Here is a 26,373-nt window from a genome sequence, read left to right as displayed (position 1 = left end):
AGCAGTCACGGACACGCTCTTGGGCCTTCGAGAACCTGGAACTCCCTGTTTGCTGGATCACTTAAAATTCTTTTTTTTAATTTTTTAAAAGATTTTATTTATTTATTTGACAGACAGAGATCACAGGTAGGCAGAGAGGCAAGCAGAGAGAGAGGAGGATGCAGGCTCCCTGCTGAGCAGAGAGCCCGATGCGGGGCTCGATCCCAGTACCCTGGGATCATGACCTGAGCCGAAGGCAGAGGCTTTAACCCACTGAGCCACCCAGGCGCCCCGGATCACTTAAAATTCTATCTGGAAATCAGGGGCGCCTGGCTGGCTCGGTCAAAGGAACATGTGACTTTTGATCTTGGGGATGTGAGTTTGAGCCCCACATGGGGTGCAGAGAGATTACTTAAATAAATAAAACTAAAAAAAAAAAAAAAAAAAAAGAAAAAAACCACACAAAACTATCTGATGATCAAAGATGGGGAATGGAAACCTGAACTACCTTGCTCTGTCTGGCATTTCCCTTGTCCCCTCACACACACCCCTCCTAGCCCACGAGGGCGGCACCATAGTTGGTGAAAGAAAGCTGTGGTTTTTGTGAATGAACTTGTACATATAGCCTCTACTGAATAACGAAGTCTTGGTGGGGGCCCTGAGAGTTCGGGAAGGCCTACTGGCCTCCCATTCCATCTGGTGGAACCTTCCTTCTGGGGGCGGGGCCTCATGGGCCAGCCAGAGGAGTGGGTGTCCAGGGAACGGCTAGGAGGGCACAGGCTGCAGCAGCGGCTCCTGGAAGCCTTTGGATGGTTCCAGGAAGGAATGAGAAGGGGAGCACCGAGGGGAGGCCTGAGGCACCAAGTAAAGAAGCTTGGGTTTTGCATAAAGGACTAGAGAACCAAGAGACTAAGAAAGTTTGGCTGATCCAGGGGAGAGGTCATATGATCATTTCATGGCAAGTGCACCAAGCCCCAGGCGGCTCTTCAAAGGCCTGTTCCTGAGACACTACGGAGCAGATTTCTAGAATAGTCACATGGCAGCTGAGTCTATTTCTCAGTCAGGGTCCTTCATACCTCTGGTCCCTGCTGGAAACCAGAGCTGATGATGAGTGGAGAGCACGGGGCCTGTGAGTAGGAAGTTGATGCTGGTCTGGGACAGTGAACACAATGTGTGTTGAGGGGAGGCAGGGTGGGGGTGGAGACGTCACCTGGAAGTGTCCAGAAAAGGCACCCCCCCAGCCCAGCGGCTACTTAGGGCCTCTGGCTGAAAAACACACAGACCATTTCACTGGGTCTCACCCCTGCACAGACCAGCAGCTGATGGACAAGGCTGAGCTGAGCAGTTTACCAGAAATCTGCAGGGAACCACCTTCAGAACACACAGTGAGCACCTGCTGTGTACAGAGGACTGGGATGTACTGGGCAAAAAGAACAGAAGAACAAAAGAAGCTGGGTGAGGAAATTAAAAAAAAAAACAACAAAAACATCACCATCTTTCAAGTGTGCCATGATTCCAACCCCAGCATCCCAGAGTCTAGGCAGGAGAGCTGCTGGACCCTCAGTCATGAGAGAACGCTTGCCCTATCTAGATAGCAGCCTCTGAGGTCACACTAATGCTGCCTTAGGCCACAGGAAGGGGAGAGGAAACCGCACGATGCTTCCAGCTGTCACAGTGTCAGAGCTGTTCTCTCCTGATGATCTGCGATCTCCGCCCAGAGGTCAGACCTGCTTCCCAGGACCTGGAGCAGTCAGCAAGAATTTGGGCCAGATTCTCCAGGCCAGCTCTCAAACAGAAGGCTGGACAGTCAACCCTTGAGCAATCAGAGCACAGCCAGTCTTCCTTAGGGTGACTCTGTCTCCTCAAAGGACAGAACCCCTGGGAACAAGGAGAAGCCCCAAATTTTGGTGAACAGGGTGCTTATGGACTCCAAGGACTGGGCAGGACCCTTGAGATATAAACTATTCCAGACCTGGCCTGACCATTAGCAGTGTTGGCGGGGTGGGGGGGGCGGGGCAGTCTGAACCACTGGCAAATCCCACCCTCCTTACTACAGTCACAAGGGAGGGGGAGGTTTCAGGGACAGAGCAACTCCAGTAACCCAGGCCAAGCCAGGAATCCCATCGGAGGATGGGCAAGAATCTTCCAGACGCTAGATGTTGGGGACATCTGTGAGCACCTTGTAGTAAGTATTCCCTTAGCTCCAGGGGAATTAGCACCTGTGCTCTTTGCATTGGTCCCAAGTGACCATTCCAGACACTAGGACTCAGTGGGAGAAGAGAGAGAGAACATGTCTGAGATTTAATACAGCCATTACCGAATTCCCCAAAAGGGGGCTACTACCTTGTCCCATACCCTTCTTCTCCTTCCCTCATCTTACCTTTTCTCTCTGGACTAGCTTCTTGTAGACGGTGTCCGGGAAGGACCTCAGGGGATAGAACTTGCCAGTGCCCTCCGCACACATGAAGACACCGTTCTCGTACACGACTCGGCCCCGGCTGATGGTGACCAGGGGGACGCCATGGCAGCGCATGTTCTCATACAGGTTGAAGTCTCCTCCCTGCACCTGGGTGCTGGCTGAGATGGTCCTGGGGGAGAGGCAGCGGTGGGAGAGAAAGCTCTGAGACGAGCTAAAGAGGTCTCGGCTCAGTGGGAGGGGCGGATGCTCAGTGGGAAGGAATAACCCCCAAAGCTGGTGGTTGCAGGCTGAATTGTATTACCCCCCAAATTTATACGCCGAAGCCCTCACCCCCAGTCTCTGAATGTGCCTGCATTTACAGATGTGGCTCTAAAAGAGCTAATTAAAGTAAAATGAGGTCATACGGGTGGACCCTAAACCAATCTGACTGATGTTCTTTGTAAGAAGAAATTCAGACAGCAGACATGGACACTCAGAGCAAAGACCATGTGAGGACAGAAGGGAAAGACAGTCATTTACAACCCAAGGGGAGAGGCCCTAGATGAAAGCAACTCTCCTGAACCCTGCAGACACCTTGATCTTAGACTTTAAGCCTCCAGAACTATGAGAATATAAATTTTTGGTGTGTGAGCCCTCCTCTCGCCCCGTCTGTGGTAGGGTTAGGGCAGTCCCAGGAAATTAATCAACTGGGCTAAACTCTAGCATTGTTTTGTTTTTGCTTTTAGATTTATCTATTTTTGAGAGAGAAGGAGAGCAAGAGCATGAGCAGGAGGGGCAGGGGGAGAGGGAGAATCTCAAGCGAACTCTGTGCTGAGCACAGAGCCCGACGCGGGGCTCGATCTCACGACCCTGAGATCATGACCTGAGCTGAAACAGAGTCTGACACTTAACAGACTGCGCCACCCAGGCGCCCCTAAACTCTAGGGATTTTTCTGCCAATAGTGATCCATGACAGCCACACCTCTACAGCAGCAGGGACCTGCCCCCCAGCATCAGGAGGCGGAACATAGCTTCTCGAATGCTCTTTGGAGAAGAGAGTGTAGGTATCCTGGCACCAGGGTGGACCTTCTTTTCAATTCAACTTTTTATTTTCAGATTTCCATTCAATGTTTGCCTGTCTTGTTCACTTCTGGCTTGTGCCCCTGGCAAACTGCCTGGCAAAAGGGGCACTTAAAAATCTGTTGAGTGATTGAATGAAATTTAATATGAAAAAATGGTTTCCAACTCCCCTGCCTGGATCTCTGAGTAAAAACCACGCTCTGTATCCCGCGGCATGGTGACTCCCGACACACTCCGTATAATCACTTGGCTCGTGGTCACTAGTGTGTGGCTGTCGAGCACTGTGCTCTCTGGATTACCCAACACCCTCCCAGAGGGAAGCAGGGGGTGTGGGAGAGCCCAGAACGTCAGGCTATCTGTCCCGTTCAGCTGCTTCTTAGCTATGTGATGTGGGGAGCTCGCTACTCTCTGGTGTTAGTTTCTTCAATAGGAAAATGGAAATAAAAACTCCAGCATGAGTGTTTTTGGGGGATGGATATCAAATGAGCTCATTGACGTGAAGCCGCTTTGAAACGCCGTGAAGAGCTGGGCCCGTGGGGAGGCTCTGTAGCCGGTCTTAAGACTGTCTTGTTCAGGGCACCTGGGGGGCTCAGTCAGTTCATCATCTGACTCTTGATTTTGGCTCTGGTCAGGATCTCAGGGTCGTGAGATCGAGCCCTGCGTGGGGCTCTGCGCTGCGTGGGAAGTCTGCTTAAGATCTTCTCTCTCCTTCTCCCTCTGCCCCTCCCTGCTTGCTCCCTCCCTCTCTCTCTCTCTCTCTCTTTCAAAAAAAAAAAAAAAGATGGTCTGGTTCATTGCCACATGCCTAGTGCCCAGACCATGGCAGGTCTTTAAAGAGTTGTTGAATGGAGTCACACCTCACGGGTGGACTTCTCTACGCTAGAGGCGGGCAAAGACGAGAAGTTGGCAGAGTTTGGTAACATAAGTTCCTTTAAACCCCATATCCCTCCAGGGCTGGAAGCTAGCAGCGGGTTTTACTTTGTGGCTTCGGGGTCCCACACCACCACGTCAGCGTCGGCTCCGGGGATGATGCGGCCTTTGCGGGGATACAGGTTGAGAAGCTTCGCTGCATTGGAACTGGTAACGGCCACAAAACGGTTCTCGTCCATCTTTCCGCCAACCTGAAACATTGCAGAAGTGCCAAGTCAACCCAACACTGCGTGTGCCTCAAACCTCTGGTCACCCTTGCCTCTGGCCGGTGGACTTTTAGTGGGTCAGAACAATGGGGCCAAGAAGGACAACGACATGGGCACCATGGCAGACGAGCCAACCTAGTTGGCTCGGTCCCCTTGCTCACTCCTCGCTCCTTCATCCAGCAACAACGGTGAGTGGGCCCTTTGCAAAAGGTGTCTAGCCCGGTGGAAACCGACCTCCTGTTATACAACCAGCTCTACTCATGCGCTCACTACAGAGGGGTTGGTAGCCTCCCTTCCCCCATGAAGGGACATATATTCTGGTCTCTCCAAAAACATCCTCCTGCCCCAGCCACCAGCGAGAGCACTGTGGACTCCCTTCAAGGGGGATTCCTTGGCCACCCCTGCGTCCCCCTGAGCTGGTGGCATCATCCTGAGAAGGTGAAATCTCCTTCGGCTCCTACTTTGCTGTAGCTCCTCTGTGATAGGTCAAGACCAAAGATACTTATCCTTCATGGGGAGAACAGGTGGTATTTAAATGAAGTCCTAGTCCCTATCTTTTCTGAAAAGCAATTAGGGAAAATATATGAAGAGCCTTAAAGATGTTCATATCCTTTGGGCCAGAAATCTGCTTCTAGGAACCTATCCTAAGGAAATAATTAGAAATGCTGACAATATATATACTTATGAACAAAGAAATTCTCCGCAGCATTCTTTGGGAGTGCAAAGATTTGAGACAGCTCAAAGTTCCAAACCTCAGAGAAGGATGAACAAATGTGGTACTTCCATCGGAGGAAATGTTATTTAGCTCTTCAAAAAGATGTTTTATTATTTACTTATTTTTAAAGATTTCATTTTTTTATTTGACAGACAGAGATCACAAGTAGGCAGAGAGGCAGGCAGAGAGAGGGCGGGGGGGGGGGGGAAACAGGCTCCCTGCTAAGCAGAGAACCTGATGTGGGGCTCGATCCCAGGACCCTGCCATCATGACCTGAGCTGAAGGCAGAGGCTTAACCCACTGAGCCACCCAGGTGCCCCTCAAAAAGATGTTTTAAAAAGAACTTTTACCGATAATTTTTACTCTTGACTGTTACATAAAAAGAAAATGAACCCAGTTATTAAAATAATATGCAGCACACACGTAGAACTGGGAAGAAATATATCAGAATATTAATCATTTAATTTCTCAGTATGGAATTATGGAGATTTTCCCCCCTAATACTTTTCTGTATTTTCCAAATTTCTAGAATAGGCTATACTACCTTTCTGTTTGGGAGAGTGGGTGGGGGTTGGGAAGACCTTTTTGGTTTCGTTTTTGAATGAAACAGGGAGCCATGAGTGAAAACTCCTGCTAGGACTGGAGCGGAGACGGGCCCCGGAACCTACCACTCCTCTCTCCCAGATGACACTCAGGCGGTCTTGCACGCCACTCACTCCATGCGGGATCTTGGTGAAGTCCTCCTTGCCCATAGCTTTCTGCTTCGTAGTGAAAGGCCGGTGATCTGATGCCACAATGTTCAGAGTATCACTGGAGAGAGAGAGAAGGATGTGACTGCTAAGGGAGGGAGGCTAGGGTCCCAGACGGCAGGGACAGATGCAGGGGAAAAGCTTTCCTTTGGGACCTAGGCCAAGCTGATCTCTGAAGTATGATCTCAAACAAGTTACTTCATCTGTGTGAACCTCAGTTGACTCATCTGCAGAATGGGAATATGGGTAGAGTGTGACACTGACTGTCAGCGTCCCAGGAGACACAGAGGAGAGCTTTTGGGACATCATCTTTTTTTTTTTTTCTTAAAAGGTGAGGCACTTTTTTTTTTTTTAGATTTTTATTTATTTATTTGACAGAGAGTGAGATCACAAGTAGGCAGAGAGGCAGAGAGAGAGGAGGAAGCAGGCTCCCTGCTGAGCAGAGAGCCCGATGTGGGGCTCGATCCCAGGACCCTAGGATCATGACCTGAGCTGAAGGCAGAGGCTTTAACCCACTGAGCCACCAGGCGCCCCGGGACATCATCTTTTAAGAGCGAAGACTGCAGGTGAATAAAGACTGAACTTAGCATTTTGCTCATGTGAGACCCAGATGCCAGTTTCCGCTCATCGCCTTCCTCAACCCCTACCAGTCCCTGCTGGTGACAAGCCTGTGCTGGGCAAAACATTTACAGGTTCAATGCTCAGCTTTGCTAAACAACTTGAGGCCGTCGCCTTTCTTGGATGTGGGGCTCTAACAGCACCGAAGGAGAAAGGAGGGACAAAACAGAAGAGAAGTCTGCCTTCATAAACCAGTCACGATGTACAAGTCAACCCGTTCATCACCCCTGTCCTCCATGAGCATCAGAGGGTTACTGAGGCTGGCCTCCATGCGAGGCTGCGGGAGGCTACAGTGTGGTGCGGTTCTTCAGGGCTTCTGGGCTGGTTAGGAACTCAGGGCAGAGACTCAGGATGGTGAGACGCCAGACTCTGCCAAATGAAGGTGGTAGAGCCGGGCCCCATTCTGAGATCTCTGCAGCCGAGGGCTCAGAGGTGGTGAGGGGCGGAGGGGGAAGGGTGCCACATTGCCCAGGCTGGGGCAGCCTCAGGAAGAAACACTGTTGGAGGGCAGGCAGGGTCCGAGTTGGAGGATGAAAGACGTGTGAGAGAGGGGGACAACCGCTGGGACCACACAGCAGGAGCCCTGAGAATCTAGTTTATTTGTAGGAAGTGATAAAGCCTTGGCAGTATCTGATGGCTGCCCGCATCCGAGGGGGACCTGGGAGCAGAAGGCATTCTCTGGCTTGGTGACCAGATCTGTAAGGCCCTCAGATGACTTGGGGTCAGGCAGCACATGGGGCACTGGGCTACACACTGAGCCCTGGCGGGGCTCATCAGTCACAGCTGTTGCCAAATGACTACTGTCCTTGGCCAGATCCCCAGTGAGATGACTTTGCTCTTCCTGAGTCAAAGCTCCTGCTCTGGGCCTCCTCAGAGCCTGCGGGAGGGACTCCCCACACAGTGGATGGTTTGTTCTAGGGCCCTGGGGTTATCCACATTCCCTGGGCCTGCAGAACCCAATAGAGTTTCACCTTCTCCTCAGGGGCCTTCCAGACACCCAGGCAGCGATTGGATCAGAAGACTGTTAGGGTCACCAACAGAGGGTTAGGGACCTCAACTCCCATTCTTTAACCAGGTCTTACTGAGTACCCACTTCAAAAAAAAGACTCCTACACAAGTAGGTGCCCCTGGGACAGGTGTGAATGAATGTGGTCACATTCCAGAAGGGCTTTTTTTTTTTTTTTTAATATTTCTTCTGTATTTATTTGAGAGAGCAGGGGTTGGGGGAGAACGGCCAGAAGGAGAGGGAGAAGCAGGCTCCCCTCTGAGCTGGGAGCCTGAGGACGCACGGCTCCATCCCAGGGCCCTGAGATCATGACCTGAGGTGAAGGCAGACTGGCACCCCCTCCAGAAAGGCTTTTGAGGTCCCCTAAATGTCTAGGAGATATGACACACCCAACCATAAAATTTAAAACATGACTGGCTTTGTGGAAGTCCTTTAAAAATTTTCCACAGTCAAATGAAAAAAAAAAAAAAAACCTTCTGGTCCCTTTAAGAAATTAGATTTTGCACAGAGAACAAACTGGTGGTTGCTAGAAGGGAGGGGGGTGGCCTGACGGGCACAATGGGTGAAGGGGAGGGGGCGGTACAGGCTTCCAGTTCTGGAATGAGTAAGTCACCAGGACGAAAGGCACAGCACAGGGGGTCTAGTCCGTGGCACTGCAACAGTGTTGTAGGGTGACAGATCATAGCTACACCTGTGAGCCCAGCGTAACCCACAGAGCTGTCGACTCGCTGTGACACACCCGAAAGTAATGTCACATCCTGTGTCAACTACACTTCAATAAAAAAAGAAAAAAGAAAAGAAATTAGATTTTAAATAAAGGATAAATCCTTCCACCCATAGATTGTGCCTTTTACCCTGACATGTAAGAAATCACATCCTAGAGTAGATCTTGAGGAAGCCGCACGGATTCTCTTATAGGAATATGACAATCGGTGTCTGTGTTTCTAATCAAGTATTCTGTGCAATGTCAGTTAGCACCAGCAATGCATCCTAAAAGGCAAAAAAGTAACTATAAACTCCTGCAGAGCACGGAGATGTTAAAACAATGCTCCAAATTCTATAAAATTGCACATTTTTACAATATGTGCTGATTTTAAAAAAGGACTCAAACTACTCTCACAATAGTTCACATGAAATTACAATTCGACTTGAGTGAATTTATTTACATAATTGAAATTAAAAATAGGCTAGACATAAAAACTTCAATTATTCAATTAATAATACTCTTTTACCCCCCAGCCTATTTGAATTTGGGTGCGTGGGGGCAATTACCACCTTTCTGTTCTTTCAGTAAAATTGCCTGTGGCAAACAGAGGTGTTTTGAAAGATTCTTTGACCTTGGAACTGGGCCGGAAGTATTACAGTGCGTCCTTGATACTTGTTTGTTTTTGTTGTGTTGATAATGATGAAAAGGTGGCTGGTTTTTCCCAATGAAAAGCTTTTTTTTTTTTTTGTAAACTAGGCTCTACACCCAGTGTGGAGTCCAATGCGGGGCTTGAACTCATGACTCGGAAATCAAGAGTAGGACGCTTAACCAACTGAACCGCCCAGGCACCCCTGAAAAGCATTTTTAGAAGTATGAGCTAATCTGGCATTTCTCCTCCTGTGTGCTCCCTACTTTATCAGGGATGGAAAATAATCACTGTACAGTGCTGAGCATAGACCGCCCCTCCAGGGGCCTCCTTCCCCCTGAGACCTTAAGGACTGTACCCCACGCACATCTTTAAGGTATTATTAACACAGCAGGATGGTGAGTGGGAATGTTCCAATTGTCGGCAACCAGGATGGAAACGTAAGGAGGTGGATAAAGTAAGGGCCCCATTATCTAAAGACAGCCACCTTTAGTAGGGGCTGGCCGTGTCCCTCAATCATCCCCACCATCGCCCTAGAAGAGAAGAAGCTTATCAATCCCCCCCACCCCCTGGCCACCACCAGGTGTATGAAGCCGGAGGACAACAGGCAGGGAGACCGAGGTGTTACAGGATGGAGAGTCTGTCATCTGTCCTCTCTCCTTCTCTCCACGGTTTGAGCAGGCTTCCCTGCGCTCGCTCCTAGCAGCCAAGGAGGGCACATCTCAACAGGCTCACCCACGGAGAACAGAGGCGATCGCAGTGGGCCTTTGCCTGGGAGGTGGATTAGTGGTTGTGCCTGAGCCTCTGGGTCAGGAGAGCCCATGGGATGGGGAAAGCTTCCCCCCGGCACCGTGGATAGTGGCAAAGCTGGGTGAGCTTTCGCTGGGCCCCAGACACTGTAGAAGGTGGCTAGGCTTGAGCGGACTTCCAGGGTCCCAGTCTGCAGAGACACCACTAGCTCTGGAAGCTAGAAAAGTGGAGGAAGACGTCAGGCTGGACTCCATCTCCCGGAGCAGGGGAGGCACAAGAGAGCCCGCACGGGGCATATGCCCTGCCCAGGGAGGGCCCCAAAGGCCAGTCACTTTCTGCCTGAGAAGCAGGAGTACAGGCTGGTGCTTGGGAACGGAGACGAATCCTCACCCCGAACTGGGCATGGGGAAGGAAGGAGATGGACATTTAAATTAGACCGGATTTCGGGAACTAAAAGGGAGAGAAAGCAACGGACTCTACCTAAGATGTTACTAAAGGAAAGAAAGAAGCTGCAAAAAGTTTGGGATGAAACAAAAGCTTTTCGTGTTTGGGTCCCTCTGAATTCGGCCTGTTGGTTAAACCTTTGCCTTTAGATTCGGATCACATGGGAAAAGGTGCTAGAAAAAGAGGAGCTGGAGAAAAGGGGATCTGGAAGGGTAGGATGAGGGGGATGAGGGGGAGAGGCCGGAAGGCAGAGGGAGAAGAGGAAAGGAAGAAGGGAGACACGTGGGGGAGAAGAACCACATGCAAAACAGTGAGAGGCGGGAAAAGTGAAGAACAAAGAGACAGAAAGGCCCACGAATATTGTAGGTCCTGCCAGAGGACACATCCCACAGCCCTGCCGTGGTCTTCAGTGTAAAAAAGGAATGTCCCTTGAAATTCTGAATCACCACTGTTGACACTTTACCATATGCTCCTGCCTCTCACCCTTCAGAAACGCTCACTCCAAATCCAGTGGTCAGAGAAGCCCCAGGGGTTGCCAATTATCTGACGGGCTCCAGAGAAGGTCACCAAAGCCAAGTCATCCCACGGGCACAGTGAAATTAGGTCAGGTTCGGGGCCGCTAGGACATTACCATGAGGACGTGTAAATTCCCCGGAAGGTGCCTATTACGAGTTAATGGTGCGCTCTGGGGCCATGGGGTTCTGCTGAAGTGCCTTACTTGGCCAGCAGGCTCATGAGGTAGGTTGAGGTGTTGGTGTCCAGTCTCAGTGGAGGCACCGTGACGTAGGCGGCCGCGTGGGACCAGTCCTGGTGGTAGTAGTGTAAGCCGGTCAGCGTGGCATGCGCCGTGGTGGTCTCGGCCAGCACAACCTTCCCTGCAAGCAGAAAGGCCAGACCTTTAAGTAGGAAGCCATTGGCCCTACGTGAAGGAGCTGAAGTCAGAGAGAGGAAGGGACTTGCCCTAGCTCACGAGCACGTTTGAGAGCACAGCTGGGTTTAAGGTCAGAGCGCTACCTCTCGCCAGGCTGGCTCCAGGCAAGAAGAATGGAAGGGCAGGGGCACCGAGGGGAGGGGGGCAGCAGTGTGCAGCGCTTGGGCTCGGCTGGACCACAGGTGCTGTGCTGCGGGGCACTGATGTCAGGGCAGAGAGGCAGCAGTGCAGGTGAGACATGCCCAGGCTCCCGCAAGAGCAGAGGCGGGATCCCGGAAGCCTGGCGGCCCTTGCTCTGATTTATTTTCCCAAGTCAGTGACCATGCCTTTGTTTCTCCTGTCAGCAGGACCTCACTGGCACCCTGAGCTGGCCGAGACCACAAGCACATATAGAATCCTCCGGATGCTACCTGGTGCTCAGCCACAGCAGACACACAGGTGCCCCGGGGCTCGTATACTGGGGGGCCGGGAGGGAGGTTGGGGTCAGATGCTGTTATCCCTCCAGGGACTTCCCAAGCATCCCCTGAAAGGTCCATTGGAACTGGTCCACGATTTTATGTCGGTTACCCAGGCAACTGCTAGTAAAACCCAAGAGGCCAAAAAAGACAGCAATTAATGAGTTGCCTGAAAACTTGGAAAATTTGACCAGACCCAGGGGAGGTGACAGACACTTCCGTAAAGCTGTTTCGCAGACAAAGGTGCAGAGGAAAACACTGGTTCCAAGGCACTGAACCGACGCCAGAGCGGAGTGCTTCCAAGGGTGCCGGGAGAGAATAGCACATACACTGGGCTGGTGGCCCTGTAGGGTGGCAATCCCACCACACATGCGCACTGCCCATTCCGGCCCCAGGACTCACCTTGCATCTTAGCAGCTGCGATAACATCACCAGCCGAGATGCTGGACACGTTGACCAGGTAGATCGGGCAGTGAGTCTAGATAAGGAAACGCAGCGGGAAGGAGAGCACTTCAATCCCGTGAACCAGCCAAGCACGAGCACGACCCCCGCCACACAAGCGCTGGCCCCAGGACCTCCCCCTGCACCTCTCAGCCCCACTCTCAGGGTGAGGGTCTTCCACTGGGAACACGGGGCTGGCGGCCAGAGCAGGTGTGTGTGAAGTGGAGAGGAGGCAGGGAGCACCCAGCCCCAGAGCCAGTGGGAATATCGGGGTAACATGTCAGCTGACATCAAGAGATTTATAACCTAAAACAAGGGATTGTTTTCTATTCGCGAGTGTGATGCCCTAAACCAGTCTGGATTATACTCCGTATTGAAAACGACAAAGCCTGGGTGAGGGCTGCTTTATCAGTAGACAGAAGGCATCCTGGACAAGAAACAGAAGACAGGAGGTTCAGGGCTCAGAGTCTATGTCAGACAGGACTGGCCTTGCAGACAGACACCTGGACTGTAGTCGATGAGCTTCTCCTCCACGGAGCTGGACTACAAAGGTTCACGGCTTTGCTTCTCTGGGCATATGTTTGAGCTAAAAAATAGAAAGCCGGCCTTATGTTGTTCAGATCTCTCCTCACTATGGAGTAAGTTTCCATCAGGAAGTAATTAATATCCTAAGTATCATTATATCAGTAAAACAATGTCCCAGACTTGTAAACTGCTAACGGGAGGCCTTTCCCAATGTTTTTCTGATTCTCTGAGAGGAGAGCGAGCTTAGGAACAGGACTGATTTGTCATGTGCCTGGCACAACTTGACTGTTTAATTCTGAGATCCGCTGGACCTCCAACCTGTGTGTTTTCCCTGGTGTTCCTAACACCACCCCTCAGGTTTACACCCTTAGAGGCAGTCCACGTCTTTCCAGAGGAGAGGCTCTGGGGCACGAGTGCCCTCTGGAATCAGCGGTGGGCTTTTTAAAACAGATGGCTGGGTATCACCCGCCATTTCTGATTCCATAGCGCTGCATGGGCCCGAGAATCTGCATTTCTGAACTTCTAACATCTGCTCGTGCTGCTGGTCCAGGCATCGCACTTAGAAAATGGCTGCGCTAGAGGCGACGGTTCAGATTCGCTGAGCAAATGGAACTCTTTACCGATCGTGTAGAAGAAGAAAGAACCTTGGTCTAGTGCTCTGTGGTTCATAAAGTGCCTTTCCTTCTCTGCCTCCTTTCAGCCTCACAACCACGCCGTGAGGAGTGCTATTACCATTCCAATTCTAGGTAACAGAAGAGCGGATCAGAGCAGTTGAGTGACTTGCATAAGCTGAGCTTGTATTTGGTCAAGGCCTCACATCCCTTGCTCGGTTCCCATCAGCACACCACACCTGCACCCCAGACCCTGAGCAATTCCAAGGAAAACTTCTAAGGGGTCCAGAGGCGGAGGTTTAAGCAAACATCTACCGAGTTCCTCTACAGGAAACAGAGTTCAATTGCAGGGAGGCTCTGTGGCCCCCAGACCCACGTGACTCCCGTGGGAGCCATTTCCACTCGAGCAGTGAAGGCAGGCTCAGCAAGCTCGCGGGAGGCAGTGGGGGGAGGGCAGAAGAGCTGGCAGCAAGGATTCCGCCAGGTCTGTGGGAATACCAACATTCACCCAGCAGAAGGTTCTGGGGTCCTGCAAAGTCAGGCACGCATGCGGTTGGCAGCCAGGGCAGAATGGGACCCTGCCGTGTAGATGGAAGAGTCTGGCTTCTGATCCCGGAGTCAAGAATGGGTTGAGGGGAAGCCAGGGTCTACTTACCCTGTTTGCAATGGTGATGACTCGGTGAGTGGCTTCAGCTTCCAGCTGTTAGAAACAAAGGACAGAAAGAAAACAAGCTTCACCCTCTTTCCCAAGCAAACCCACATCTGCTCAACAGCCCACTCTGTAGAGAATGCTGGAATATCCAACACAGAGCTGGAAGGGTCCACTGTAACCCCTAGGGGTTGCCTCCCAGGAACACCGAGCTCCAACCACTCTGCTCCCCAAGAGAATCCGAGCACTTAGGACGCCAGGCATAGCCTCGCTGGATGCTCCTCAGGCCTTAGAGAAAAGGCAACAAAACAAAAGCTAATGGAAACCTAGAGTCCCATCTCTCTGTGTTTTTTGGTGTGGTCTCTCCACAGCCACCTCAGCAGGATTTCTGAACCTCGGCACTGTGGACATTCTGAGGTAACTCTTCACAGTGGGGGCTGCTGGGCACCATAGGGTCCTGAAGCAGCCTCTGTCACCTCTACCCACGAGATGACAGCAGCATCACCCTGATGTGGGACAACCAAAAACATCGCTAGACGTTGCTGAAGTTCTTCCAGAGAGCACTCTCCCTTGGTGTGGAGCCTTTCACTGCTAGACGATGATGGTGACGACTCATGCTACTAATATCGTCCAGTCAAAGCCTTGCTCTTGCCCTCCTATAACTGAACAAAGCCCAGTCCTGTGCCCACTCGCCTACTCTTGTTCTCACAGGCACGCTCAGGGCCTTGTCTATCTGATGGCAGAGCCCCCGCATCCTGTCTCCGGCTCCTCATCCCTCATGGACATGCAGCCACCACTCTGCACTGACAGCTTTGAAGAAACGGAAATAGCTTTCTCCTCACAAATGGCGGAGGATGTCTGAATAGGGTCACAGGACAAGAAGGTGTTATTTGTCTGATGTGGTCCCTCCAGAGCAGAATTCTCTAGGAGGGAGGGGGACTAGCGGGGATGTGTGTGGACCCCATGCAACGCTGAGCAAGGATAGAACCACAGGGCAAGGATGGCATGGCCTTTCATTACTGTCACCAGGGGTCACGGGGTGGTAAAGGGTGGAGAGCGGAGACATGGGTGTGCCTCCGGTTTCTGGTGGGAAGGGTCCAAAGGTTTCCTCAGATGCTAAAAGGGATCTTGTTCCGAAAATGCTTACTCACTGACTTATAGTCTGGAATTTCTTCTAACACCTGAAGGCCATTTCACTCTGCCTCCCCGTCCCCCCGGCCCCTGTTCAATTCTGGGGAAAGCATTTCCCACTATTCTCACATTGTCTCCCTCGGATCCCTGAAATCAGAATCAAATTGTGGGTCTGGTTTCCCCCAAATTGTCTTTCCCAAGGAAGCTCAAGGCCGTGTTAGCTTCAGCAGTGAGGAGGAATCTGAAAAGCTTCCAGATGAGAATTTCACACATGGAGAAAGTGATAATATACAACTTGGATTTACTGACGTCTATTCCATCCTAAAGATCCTGTGAATTCCTAGGAAAGAGGCGAACAAGAGGCAGGGAAAGTTTTCCTCACCTCCTCTGGGCGGCTGATCTCGATTCCTTCTGGGCCTGTGATACCCAAATCTAGTGCTTCCTTGGCACCCTGAATAAAAGACAGAAAATTGAGAGAACCATGCAGATACAAGCAAATCACAAACCCCAGGGACAGTAAAATATGCTGGACACAGCCCATCCCAGTAGGCTTGCTACTTTTTTCACTGCTGCAGTATTCTCCCCAAAGAAGGCAAAATCAGCGCAGGGCTCCCTTGCAGTAGGGCTCTCTTGAGCCTCACTTCATGAGGACTGGACGTATTTTTTCCTCTTAAAATTATAGTTCTGTAACTAGCCCAGAGGCTTGGGACATCCAAGACAATTGGTCTGAAAGTTTGAAAGTCAGAATTGCCCCCACTCAAAGTCTAGTCCAATCTCCAGCTTCCAGAACACCTAGATGAAGCCTTCCCAAATATCCTATTTAATTTCCAGGAGTGCAAAGGGGCTCATCTGTCAGTGAGGAAATCGCTAATAATATCTCGGCTCCTCTGGCGGGGTGTGGGGGGGGTAACAGGAAAGCAGAGCTGACTCTCATTTATTCTGATGTCAAATCTCATTAAAACCATTTCTTAGAGGTGCTCTAAATTCTTTCGCTGTAATGGAATTTAAATATCCTATCATTAGGACTAAGACATCATTATCTAAGACTCAGAAACCATTTTGGACTATAAAGAGATTTTTGTTTCACAGACAGTAGACAAGTTTGGATTTTCTGGATTTTCATCTGGGGTGTCAACATATCACACTTTTTTTTATAAATTATTTTATTTGAACAAAATTGTGGAATGGGTGATGGGGGTGGGTCAGGGATCCCCCCAAGAACTGCCTGTACGGGCGCCCCAGCCTCCCCCCCACCAATATTCTCTATCGCCTTGCCTCGGCCACGAGTTCCCCATTCTCAGCATGGACCCGGGGGATTGCTCCAATGTCCTTGCAAGCGTGCAACACCTGGTACAGCTCACTGTCCCGAAGCATATACAAGTCTTTGTAGGTCATGAACATCTGGAACGAGTTGACACCCTTCTCCCTTACCAGGGTCTCCATTTCTGCTTTCACCTGGAGGACAAAATGCAAAGGCAATGCCATGTGAGTACAGATGTTCGAGAGGCTTGCTGGCGGGTGCCAGCCGAGGATGGAGGGGACGCGGGCCAGTCGGCAGAGTGACCACATGACCGCCTGCCACCTTGCAGAATCTCACTTGCCCATAGGCTGCTGGGAGGTCACGTGAGCAAACAGAGGCAGAAGTACTTGGAAAACTGTCAAGTGTGACACAAATATAGGCTATATTGTTACCGTCCCGGTGTGTTTCTGCTACCCTAGTGGCTTGTCCTGTGTTTCTGACTCCAAGTTAGCCTTCTCGGTAAAAGCATTAACAGCTTTTACTCCCACGGCTTGTGCCCCCTGCTTCCCTAATGAAAGTGGCATTACAGAGAAGTCACAATAATGCTAAAAGTCCTGAGCGCCGGGGCGCCTGGCTGGCTCAGTCAGTGGAGCACGTGACTCTTGCTGTTGGGGTTGTGGGTTTGAGCCCCAGGTTGGGCATGGAGATTACCTAAAAATAAAATTTAAAGTAAAATAAAAAATCCTGAGGCCCTGGGGAAAATCCAAATTAGGAATATGAACAAAGTTATATGAATAAGGAGTTTCATCTCAACATTATTTATATCAGGAGAAAATGGAAGCAACATCGGTCTGACAATAGGAAAATAAATTGAAGTTTATCCCCACGAAGACCACGTAGCCAAATCAAAAATCTTCTCACTTAAATGAAAGAGTTAGTATGTCAAAAGCACTTATGAAAAAAAGGACTAGAAGGAAATAAGCTAAAACAACAGTGGCTGTGTTGTGGGGGGGTGACCAGATAATGGGCTTCTTTCCTACTTTTAAAATTCACAGCGAGAAAGAAATGAATTGATACTAACAAAAAAGAATTTGAGAAGTGTGGAGGTCCCCACAACCTCCAGGGACCTAGAGATGGCTGGCCTGGCCTCAGTGTGGCTGAGAATTGTAGTGGATGCTCTATTCCAGGCCAACTCCCGTGGGAGGGAAGAGAGAGAGGCTCGGGGTAGAGTTGTCCATCCAGAAGGGTGTCCAACACAAAACCCCCACTTGTGGTAATGGCTGGCTGACCTTCAGGGTGGTCTGCACCTTTGCCCAAGAGCAGAAGGGAGGGTTTCATGGTGTGAGGCTTGGGGGGCTCCGAGGCCTTTCCTGAGGGTCAGGTCGGAAATAACGGAGGAGACTGGGTGACTCCCATGCTCCCAGCTAAAACCCAAGGGCAGAAGAGCAGGGGGCTTTTAATTCCATCTGAGAAGGGAGTCAAGCCCTTTAGACCAGGCTCCACAGCTGAAGAACTTTTTAAAATGTCTTAATGCTTGTTGTTTTGTTTTGTTTTGCTTTAGAGTAGACTCCATGCCCAATGCGGAGTCTGATCTCACAGCCTCGAGATCAAGAGCTTCGTGCTCCTCCAACGGGGCCAGCCTGGCGCCCCAATGCTTGTTCATTTTCATGACTCCAGGGCACCCACGTGAGTGCTGGCACACGGTGGTTAATATGGAACTGATGAAAGAACGAACACCCAGCCTGCTTCCCTGGGGTAATAAGCACGAAAATTCTAGAAACAAGCAAAATCTGAAGGCTTATCTATCTGTTTTTAGGAAGAGCCAGGAGGTGGGAATCTGGGACCTGGGGCAGGGGGAGGATGGGAAAGCCATGAGCGAGGGCCAGCCTCTGAGCTCTCGGAATGGGGACTGGGCCCCCAGAGGGAAGAAGGGACCCTGTCTATTTGTTCCAGGCAGCACCGAGTCAAGACAGCAACCTCTGTTCTGTTCTGAGCCTGCAGGGCCCTGTTGTCCCTTCCAGTGTGAAAATGACACGGCCCTTGGAGCCTGACAATAGCCAACCCCACTATTCAGGGCTCCCCACACCTCTGCCTTAGGCCCTCTCTGTCTGCTGGAAAACTGGCCCTTTAAATGATAGTACAAGCCTTCTCATCCCTTTGTGGAATCATGTGTTTTTTTTTCTTTTAGCATTTTGGGGGAGGGGTTAGAATGGCATGGGATGGGGGGGTATCCTTAATCCTAGCCGACTCCGACCAAATGGCCCCTCTGCCTCAAAGAGCATTCATTCTTTTTTGGGGGATTCCAGCCAGCCCCGTTACCTTGGGTGCCCACCAGGTGATCCCCACGTGCAAGGCGTAGTCACAGCAGACCTTGGGGTCGGCCAGACCCCGGCACTTCTCGTATGCCTCCACGAGCGAGGTCTCCTTATCGGGCAGGACGTGGCCAATGACCATGGTGGTGCCTCCAACAAGGGCCGCCTGTGGGGGACAGGAAGAGCAGTCTTGTCACATCCCTTGCCATAGCCGAGTTCCCGATGCAGGCAGACATTGGGTAGACATTCGGGCCAACCACAGACCCTATCAAGCAATAGGCTGTGAATCCTCAGTGCAGCAACACATGGGAAGCTGGAAGGAGCTGGACGAGCAGGGGCCGGTGGGTAACTCATCACCATTGCGGATCTAGAGCACGAACCTGCTTCTTCCTCGTCTGGGGTTGTGGCTCAGGGCTTTGGAAAAACCACTTGGTGTTACCTGAGCCCGAGGCTAACCTCTCCTTTCCAAAGAGCAGAGTCCCTCCACCCCCAACGATTCTGGCCAATCTGAATCTATAGATGACACAACCAAATGTTTCATGTTGTACATCTATTCATAATATTTATTTAGTCACCGGACGTATTTAAATCCTACTGAAGGAAAGCTTAATTTGGATATATCATTTTGTTTTATTCTCTCATATCTCATGAAACAATTTTATTTATTTATTTAAAATATTTCTCATTGGGGCGCCTGGGTGGCTCAGTGGGTTGAAGCCTCTGCCTTCGGCTCGGGTCATGATCCCAGGGTCCTGGGATGAAGCCCCACATCGGGCTCTCTGCTCTGCAGGGAGCCTGCTTCCTCCTCTCTCTCCCTGCCTGCCTCTCTGCCTACTTGGGATCTTTGTCTGTCAAATAAATAAAATAAAATAAAATAAAATAAAATAAAAATTTCTCATTTATTTAATAGAGAGTGCAAGCAGCGGGGAGGGGCAGAGGAAGAAACAGACTCCCCCATTGAACAGGAAGCCCCACGTAGGGCTCAATCCCAGGACGCCGGATCATGACCTGAGCCGAAGGCCGACGCTTAACCGACTGAGCCACCCAGGTGCCCCTTCATAAAACAATTTTATCCAAAGTTTTCATATGCACCTTCCACATGGGGCTTTGTCTTCAGTTTTTCCAAGCACACTGAGTTCATTTCCATTTCTCTTGTTTGAGATAAGGCAGTTTCTAGGTCCCTGTATGATTTATCAATGAAAAATTACTCTATTCACAACCTCTACAAGGTACCACTTAAAGAGAAATCTTTAAAAAGCCTCACTTGTAATAATAATAATAATAATAATAATAATAATAATTTTAAAAAGCAATACCTCCAGAAATAATTACTAAATCTTTATTAAAGACCCACCTTCTCCACATATGCTTTTTTAAAAAACCAATTTGGTCGGGTGACCTGTACAAGGTTCCAGAACTAGCACTGACCAAAGGCTGTTCCAGGCTAATGTGTTGTTCCCAAACAAAACTTCATCAAAATAGAATAATTAAGAGAGGGCTCCACTACTCTGTGAGTGCTCTGATAGAAGATGACCCTCTCTTTCCAATGAGTAAAAGTTTGGACAAAACCCGTCCTTCTATTTGGGCCCAAATTTGAGACCTCACTCTCCACCTCCCAGCTGGATAACCTCAGTCACATTACTTAACCTCCCTGGGATGCTTTACCTATAAGAGCTACTATAGTAACTCCTTATCCTCTCTAAGCTTTACCTAAATTGGCTTCCTTGCCAGGTAGTTGGGAAAGTCAAGTGAAACATCTCGAATAAAATGGACTGCGTGAAGTCTGTCCTAATGGGTGCTTAACTATCCAGACTTTGACCATCTATCTCCGTTTTCTGTAGGGGAGAAAAACAGGACAATGAAATTGTCTTAATGATTTCATGCTTCTCTAGTCAGTCAAATCCTTGATCACAAATCAGAAACACTGCTGGGGAATGGGGAACTGAAAAAAAATAATTAGTTCAGTGGCCAAACAACAATTAAAATAAAAACTCTTGCAACACAGATTTCCCACGCTGACCCTGGCTGGGCCAGGGAGACAACTCATGTTTTGAAAAGTCAGGGGTCCCACTTTTTGCACGGCTTAAAGCAACCAATAGAGGGCGGTAGTTTTGCGGTACACAAAGGGGGAACAGGAATGGGGGGGGCAGGGAAATGAGAGAAGGGGAAGAGCAGCAGATTGTAGCTTTACTAGCTGGCTTCTATTTGTGATCCAGCTGGGTCTGCCAGGCTGATTCACCCTTACGGCAGCTGGTTGTACTCTATTCTGCCCTGAAATGCATTTCTTGACTTTACATGTGGACATGGGGTGTGTCGAATATTGGGATTTCATATACTAAATTGTTTTATTTTATACACTTAATTATCTTATTGGTTCTAGGTTCCTTTCCTTTGCACCTCCCCCAGTATGTCTGTGGCCTTGAACAGAAAAAAGGGGGACCTGGAAACAGCACAGTCTGATAAGAGAGCCAAGACTCTTCCTAAGATCTGAGGGTCCCACACCGAGGGTAGAAAAGGAGGTCCATGTGCTGAACCTCTAAACAGTTAAAAGTTACAGAGCAAGCTGTTACGCGCAATACATTCTATCCTCCTACTACTCTGACAAATACGTAGCCGAGAAGGCCAGGTCTGAATTTAGAGCTCTTGGGAATCCTTGCAGCTCTGAGCTACACTGAGCTACACTGTAGGGGATGCTGGCCTTCAGCCTTTGCACCCACCTGCAGCTCACACCTGTGACCCTGGGTTTGTCCTGCAGCCTGTGGGTCAAAGTTCTGCTCACTCCCTGCAAAATGCTGCCCTTGGATCAGACACGCACACACTGGTAGTCCGGCCCCCAGGAGGACAGAGTCAAGCTTGGTCCTGGGAGTGCTCAGGACCATTCGTTAGGGAACCCCAGGGACCCTGAGTCTAGAAGAGGCCAGTGGGCTCTGGGCAGACACGGTCCCTCTTGCCTGAGTCTAAGGACAGTAACTGAAGGGTTCTGGTAGGTGTCTCTGGACGGTGGTGCTGACTTTCCCACTTACTGGCTGGAATCCCAGGCCAGCTGTGTGCCCGCACTGCACCTCACCTCGTGGGGGCCCAGAGACAATCTGGGGGCAACGGTGTGAGAGCATCTGCAAGCTGGGAAGGGGCACATAAATATCTGGACTAATTATTTCTGCTAAAACCTCCGGTCTAAAACACGAGTTTAACAGGATCAGCAAATACTCCCCCAGCTGCAGGCTCAGGAGTCCGGCCCAGATGCTGGATGTACCAGGATGTACGAGCACTTGTTTCCTCCCAGGCAAGACAGACACAGAGCTGGCTTTGAAAATATGTACAGTTCCAACCCACGGGATGAACGCCCGCAAGCTCTGATTCCTGGGAGTGTGGCGTCACAGATGTGACAGACCTTTTTACTGTCATCCCACACAAAACAGCCTTGTAGAAATCAACAGAGAGCACGACTCACTCCTGCTCCTAAGCCTTTCAAAGGGATTATGTTTATGAATATGGGGCTGTGTGACTGCTGAACGTTCCTGGTTTGAGGCAGAAAATGGTGTTGGTTAAGCAAGCTGTGGATGATGCTTAATGGAAGTCAACAGAAATGACGTTCATGGAGTCTAAGTCATAACATGGAAAAAGGGTGATACTATAATGAGCGAAAAAGGCAGAATTCAATATGTGTACCCAAGATGCTGAGAAGTATGTTTAAACACACAGGCACCCACACAAGGAAAAACATGGGAGGAAATAGACCAAAACATTAACAAGGACTGTTTTTGAGTGATGAGAGTCTGAGTTACTTATTTTTTCTAGTTTTCTGAAATCTACTTAATAGATTATATTACTTAGTTATACTGTCTTTTTTTAAACATAAATTTAGGGGAAGCTAAAAGTTATTTAAAAATTAGTTAACCATGTGGGGCGCCTAGGTGGTTCATTCGTTTAGGTGTCCGACTCTTGGTTTCAGCTCAGGTCATGATCTGGGGGGCTTGGGATCAAGCCCCATGGGGCTCCCTGCTCAGTGGAGAGTCTGCTTGAGATTCTCTTTCTTCCTCTCCCTCTGCCCTTTCCCAACTCCCCTCCAAGTTCTCTCCCTCTCAAAGAAATAAATCCTTAAAAATAGCACCTGGGTGGCTCAGTGGGTTGAGCTGCTGCCTTCGCCTCAAGTCATAATCTCAGGGTCCTGGGATTGAGTCCCGCATCGGGCTCTCTGCTCAGCAGGGAGCCTGCTTCCTCCTCTCTCTCTCTCTCTCTCTGCCTGCCTCTCTGCCTACTTGTGATCTCTGTCAAATAAATAAATTCTTAAAAAAAAAAAGTTAACCATGCTTCTGTGTTCAAAATACTTTCTTCTAAAATTACAAAACATTTCAAATGTACAGTAAAAGTACAGAAAATAATACAACACACAGGCATGAGCCTGCTAGTCAAACGTAACAGATTTAAATTGCTCCCATCTATGTTTTTATGCTTTAGACTGTGTTTGTTTTGTGAATTTAAAAAATTTACACCAATGGCATTGGACTGTCCACAGCTTTTGAAACTTGCTTTTTAAAAACTCAACATCTTTAAGATCTATTTCATTCCCTTCAATGAATGGTATGAATACTCCTCCAGGGCGGTATTCAATTCCGAGTTCACGGACAGTTAAAACACTTGAGTATTTCTGCTCACGCGGGAACAGTCCCCACCGTCGGGGTGGACGTTACCGGAAGTGGCAGTGTAGCTTCGCGGCGCATGCGCACCTCCAATTCCACTGGCATGGTCCAGGGACCAGGTGTCCTGGGGCCTCATGGCTGACCAAAATTGCACATTTACCTATACTGGTCCTTGAGTTTTTACCTAAACTGCTCTCCAGCCAAGCAGCTCTACCGAGTCTGTGACAAATGTTTTTATTGTGAATGTGGGACTTCACATCTCTCACTGTTAAGTTAATATGGATATTGGGACCATTTGTTTAACCGACAGCCACAGCATCATGATACACCTTTGGCAGGAGAGGAAACAGAACTTGAGTACTTCACAGGGTTACCAGTGATTTTATTTTTAATTTTTAAAAAATCTTTTAATGATTTTTATTTATTTACTTGAGAGCGAACATGAGCATGGGGGAGGGGCAGGGACAGAGGGAGCTGCAGACTCCCCGCTGAGCAAGGAGCCCCACGTGGGGCTTGATCCCAGGACCCCCAAATCATGACATGAGCACAAGGCAGCCACTTAACCAACTGAGCCACCCAGGTGCCGCCGTGATTTGTTTTCGACATTTGTGATATTCTGTGGGGTAAATCTGGAATTATTTGATGCTCAGTAATGTCAATTCCATTTGTTTCCTAATAAAACCCAATATACTTAATGGTAATACATTTTATGACCCACTTTCCAGGCATACACTGGGCTAGAGTTTGCACTGAAACTCGAACTAAACCTGATAGAAATGTCGTCTTTATGCTTCAGAAGTTCATCAGATGACTACGGGGCACACAGAGTCTCCATGTGGACCAGATCCAAGCTCAACGAGTTGGAAAGAAATTTCAGAAAAAATACGATTCATTTACTGGCATCACAGCGTTGGAGAGGACAGTGTATTGGCCCTTCCTGCCCCTCCCAGGACAAAGTTCTTTGGAGAGTCACTCTCTTACTGTCTTCTGCATTGCTACAACTCGAATCATGTTTTTCTGGGATCCCAGTAGCAATGGTTTTTTTATTTTCCAATTCCACACTCCTCCCTGCCCCCACCCCATAATCTTTCCTCCAAAGAAGGGGGTTGTTCCAAGGCTGAACCAATAGGCCAAGGCACAACATTTGTGCTCTGCTGTTGAGAATGTACTTGGGGCCAGAGGTAATCTGTGGGGTTTTTCACTGAGGAAGGGTGAAGGGCTTCCAGGAGAGTATCGAACGTTCTATACAGTGCATAGAAAAGGGGGTTTGTTTTCAGGGAGGTGACTGGAATCAGAAAACGAGGATCTGCTACTGCCTAGACCTACAAGATCAAGGGCAACACAGTCTTTGAGGGAATGATCCAGCACAGAGAGTCAAATAACAAGTATTTGGATGTGGGGCGCCTGGGTGGCTCAGTGGCTTAAACCTCTGCCTTTGGCTCAGGTCATAATCTCAAGGTCCTGGGATCTTGCCCCGCAATGGGCTGTCTGCTCAGCGGGGTGCCTGCTTCCTCCTCTCTCTCTCTCTGCCTACTTGTGATTTCTGTCAAATAAATAAATAAAATCTTAAAAAAAAAAACAAAAAAACAAAAAACAAGTATTTGGATGTGTTTTGTTGACTAGTGAGCACGGATGCACACATTTCTGCATTTCCTGATGCAGCTGGGAAAGGCAGCATCGGTTCAGCTAGATCTGCTTCTCTTGGAATTGCTGAACCAGTTATTTTTCTTTGCACATTAAAATGATCATCTATCTTTTACTCACAATCTCCCAAAGTACAAGAGAGAAAAAAAAAATCACTAGCTCGGTGGTTTCTCTCTTGCTCTAAGTAACTTCCTTCACCATCAGGAATATGTTGGGGCCCCTGGAAGGCCAGCTCTTAAGCACCACGTGTTGGGACTTGAGAAACTCTCCAAAAGAAGGACCTGAGCATTTCGTCAAGTGAGATGACACATGTTCGTATGGTCCTTAGAAAGATGGCCGGCACTCAGTCCAAACCTTCCGTGGCCTAAGCGATCCCACAGTGCCTTGCATGTAGAGAGGCTCTCTGCTTGGTATTTAAATTTTTGCTGTCATCATCTTAAAATTCTTCCTAATGTTAGAACAAGGAGCCCCACATTTTTATTAGCTACACTCGCCTGATGGGGGTTATCTGGCTCTGACGGGTTTACACTAAGCTTCACCACCAACTCAGCCAGCTCCCACTGGGGTCTCAGGACATGGACTCTTGATCTGACAATTCCCTTCCGGGGCCACTTGAAGGCTGACCCCTGCTCCAGTCTCTTTGGCAGTGACCCCAACCCCTTTCTATCAAATGCCTCCTTTCTCTGAAAGTAAATAAATAAATAAATAAATAAAATAAACAAACCAAACCCAAACCCCCCTAGCTTTTCTGAAGGGCACCTGACTGATGTGTGATCAGTTCCCTGGGGCTACCCTTTCTGTCCCTATGGCTGTAGACAGCTCTCAAGCCTTTTCTTGACCCATAATTTACAGCCTGTGGAGCTCATCCTGCAGCTGATTGGTTTTCTCTAAATTGTACATTTGCAATTAATTGCACTCCCAAACTCCTTTTACTTTCCACTCCTACCTTCTGTGTCCATAGTGTCTCCCACACCTTCTGGGTGGGGATTGGGGGCGGCTGGTCCCACGTCTGACCTTGCAATGCTCTTACTCTAAGCATTACCCTAAAACTCACATTTTATCCTTTGAATTTTCTGCAGAAGAAGCAGGCAACCTTCAATCCACAACGTATTTTGGGAAAAGGACATTCTCACCCACACTTACTCTGCCTGCCGTTTACAGGCATTTTAATGTTATATTTAGAGGCAAATAGTATAGTGACAAGAATTGGACTTCAAGGCAGGCAGATCCAGGTTTAAATCCTCGCTCCATCACTTACGTTTAGGAACTTGGCAAGTTGTTTAATCTCTGAGCTCCTTTTCCTCAAACGTAAAATGAAGATAGCATATACCCATGGGGTTACTCTGATTAGATGAGAAAATGGATAGAAAACCCTTAGCACAGTGTTGGCACATAGTAGGAGCCCAACAGTGTTTATGGCCAGTAAGTAAAATTTGTAGGTAGCATTAATACACACACTATGTGCCCTCTATTACACATATCAGATGATCCAGAAGGAGCAAGAAAGGTAAGCAAGAAACGTGGCTGGCAAACAGGACAAGAAAAAGGTTCACTAGTAGTAGAGATG

The 26,373-nt window shown here is 49.2% G+C and overlaps 1 protein-coding gene and 1 pseudogene across 4 annotated transcripts in view; both read right to left on the bottom strand.

Annotated features, from left to right (window-relative positions):
- Nucleotides 1–26,373, bottom strand: part of LOC309870608 (glucokinase regulatory protein-like) — an 878,156-nt pseudogene that overhangs the window by 494,028 nt on the left and 357,755 nt on the right. The gene's annotated exons all lie outside the window — the stretch shown is intronic.
- Nucleotides 1–26,373, bottom strand: part of DPYSL5 (dihydropyrimidinase like 5) — a 93,757-nt gene that overhangs the window by 7,672 nt on the left and 59,712 nt on the right. For all 3 annotated transcript variants that reach the window (XM_082745123.1, XM_082745121.1, XM_082745122.1), the window contains exons 3-11: nt 18,530–18,688; nt 16,246–16,425; nt 15,353–15,421; nt 13,846–13,890; nt 12,016–12,091; nt 10,946–11,102; nt 5,977–6,118; nt 4,436–4,578; nt 2,360–2,567 (exon numbers count right to left, since the gene is read on the bottom strand). In XM_082745123.1, the coding sequence (XP_082601249.1) occupies nt 2,360–2,567; nt 4,436–4,578; nt 5,977–6,118; nt 10,946–11,102; nt 12,016–12,091; nt 13,846–13,890; nt 15,353–15,421; nt 16,246–16,425; nt 18,530–18,688 (1,179 nt within the window). The remainder of the gene's footprint in view (nt 1–2,359; nt 2,568–4,435; nt 4,579–5,976; nt 6,119–10,945; nt 11,103–12,015; nt 12,092–13,845; nt 13,891–15,352; nt 15,422–16,245; nt 16,426–18,529; nt 18,689–26,373) is intronic.

This window comes from Mustela nivalis, assembly GCF_964662115.1.
Source record: "Mustela nivalis genome assembly, chromosome: 8".
In the NCBI taxonomy this organism is placed as follows: domain Eukaryota; kingdom Metazoa; phylum Chordata; class Mammalia; order Carnivora; family Mustelidae; genus Mustela; species Mustela nivalis.
Note: the sequence above shows the minus strand (reverse complement) of the source record. Positions and strands in the feature narration are given on the sequence as shown.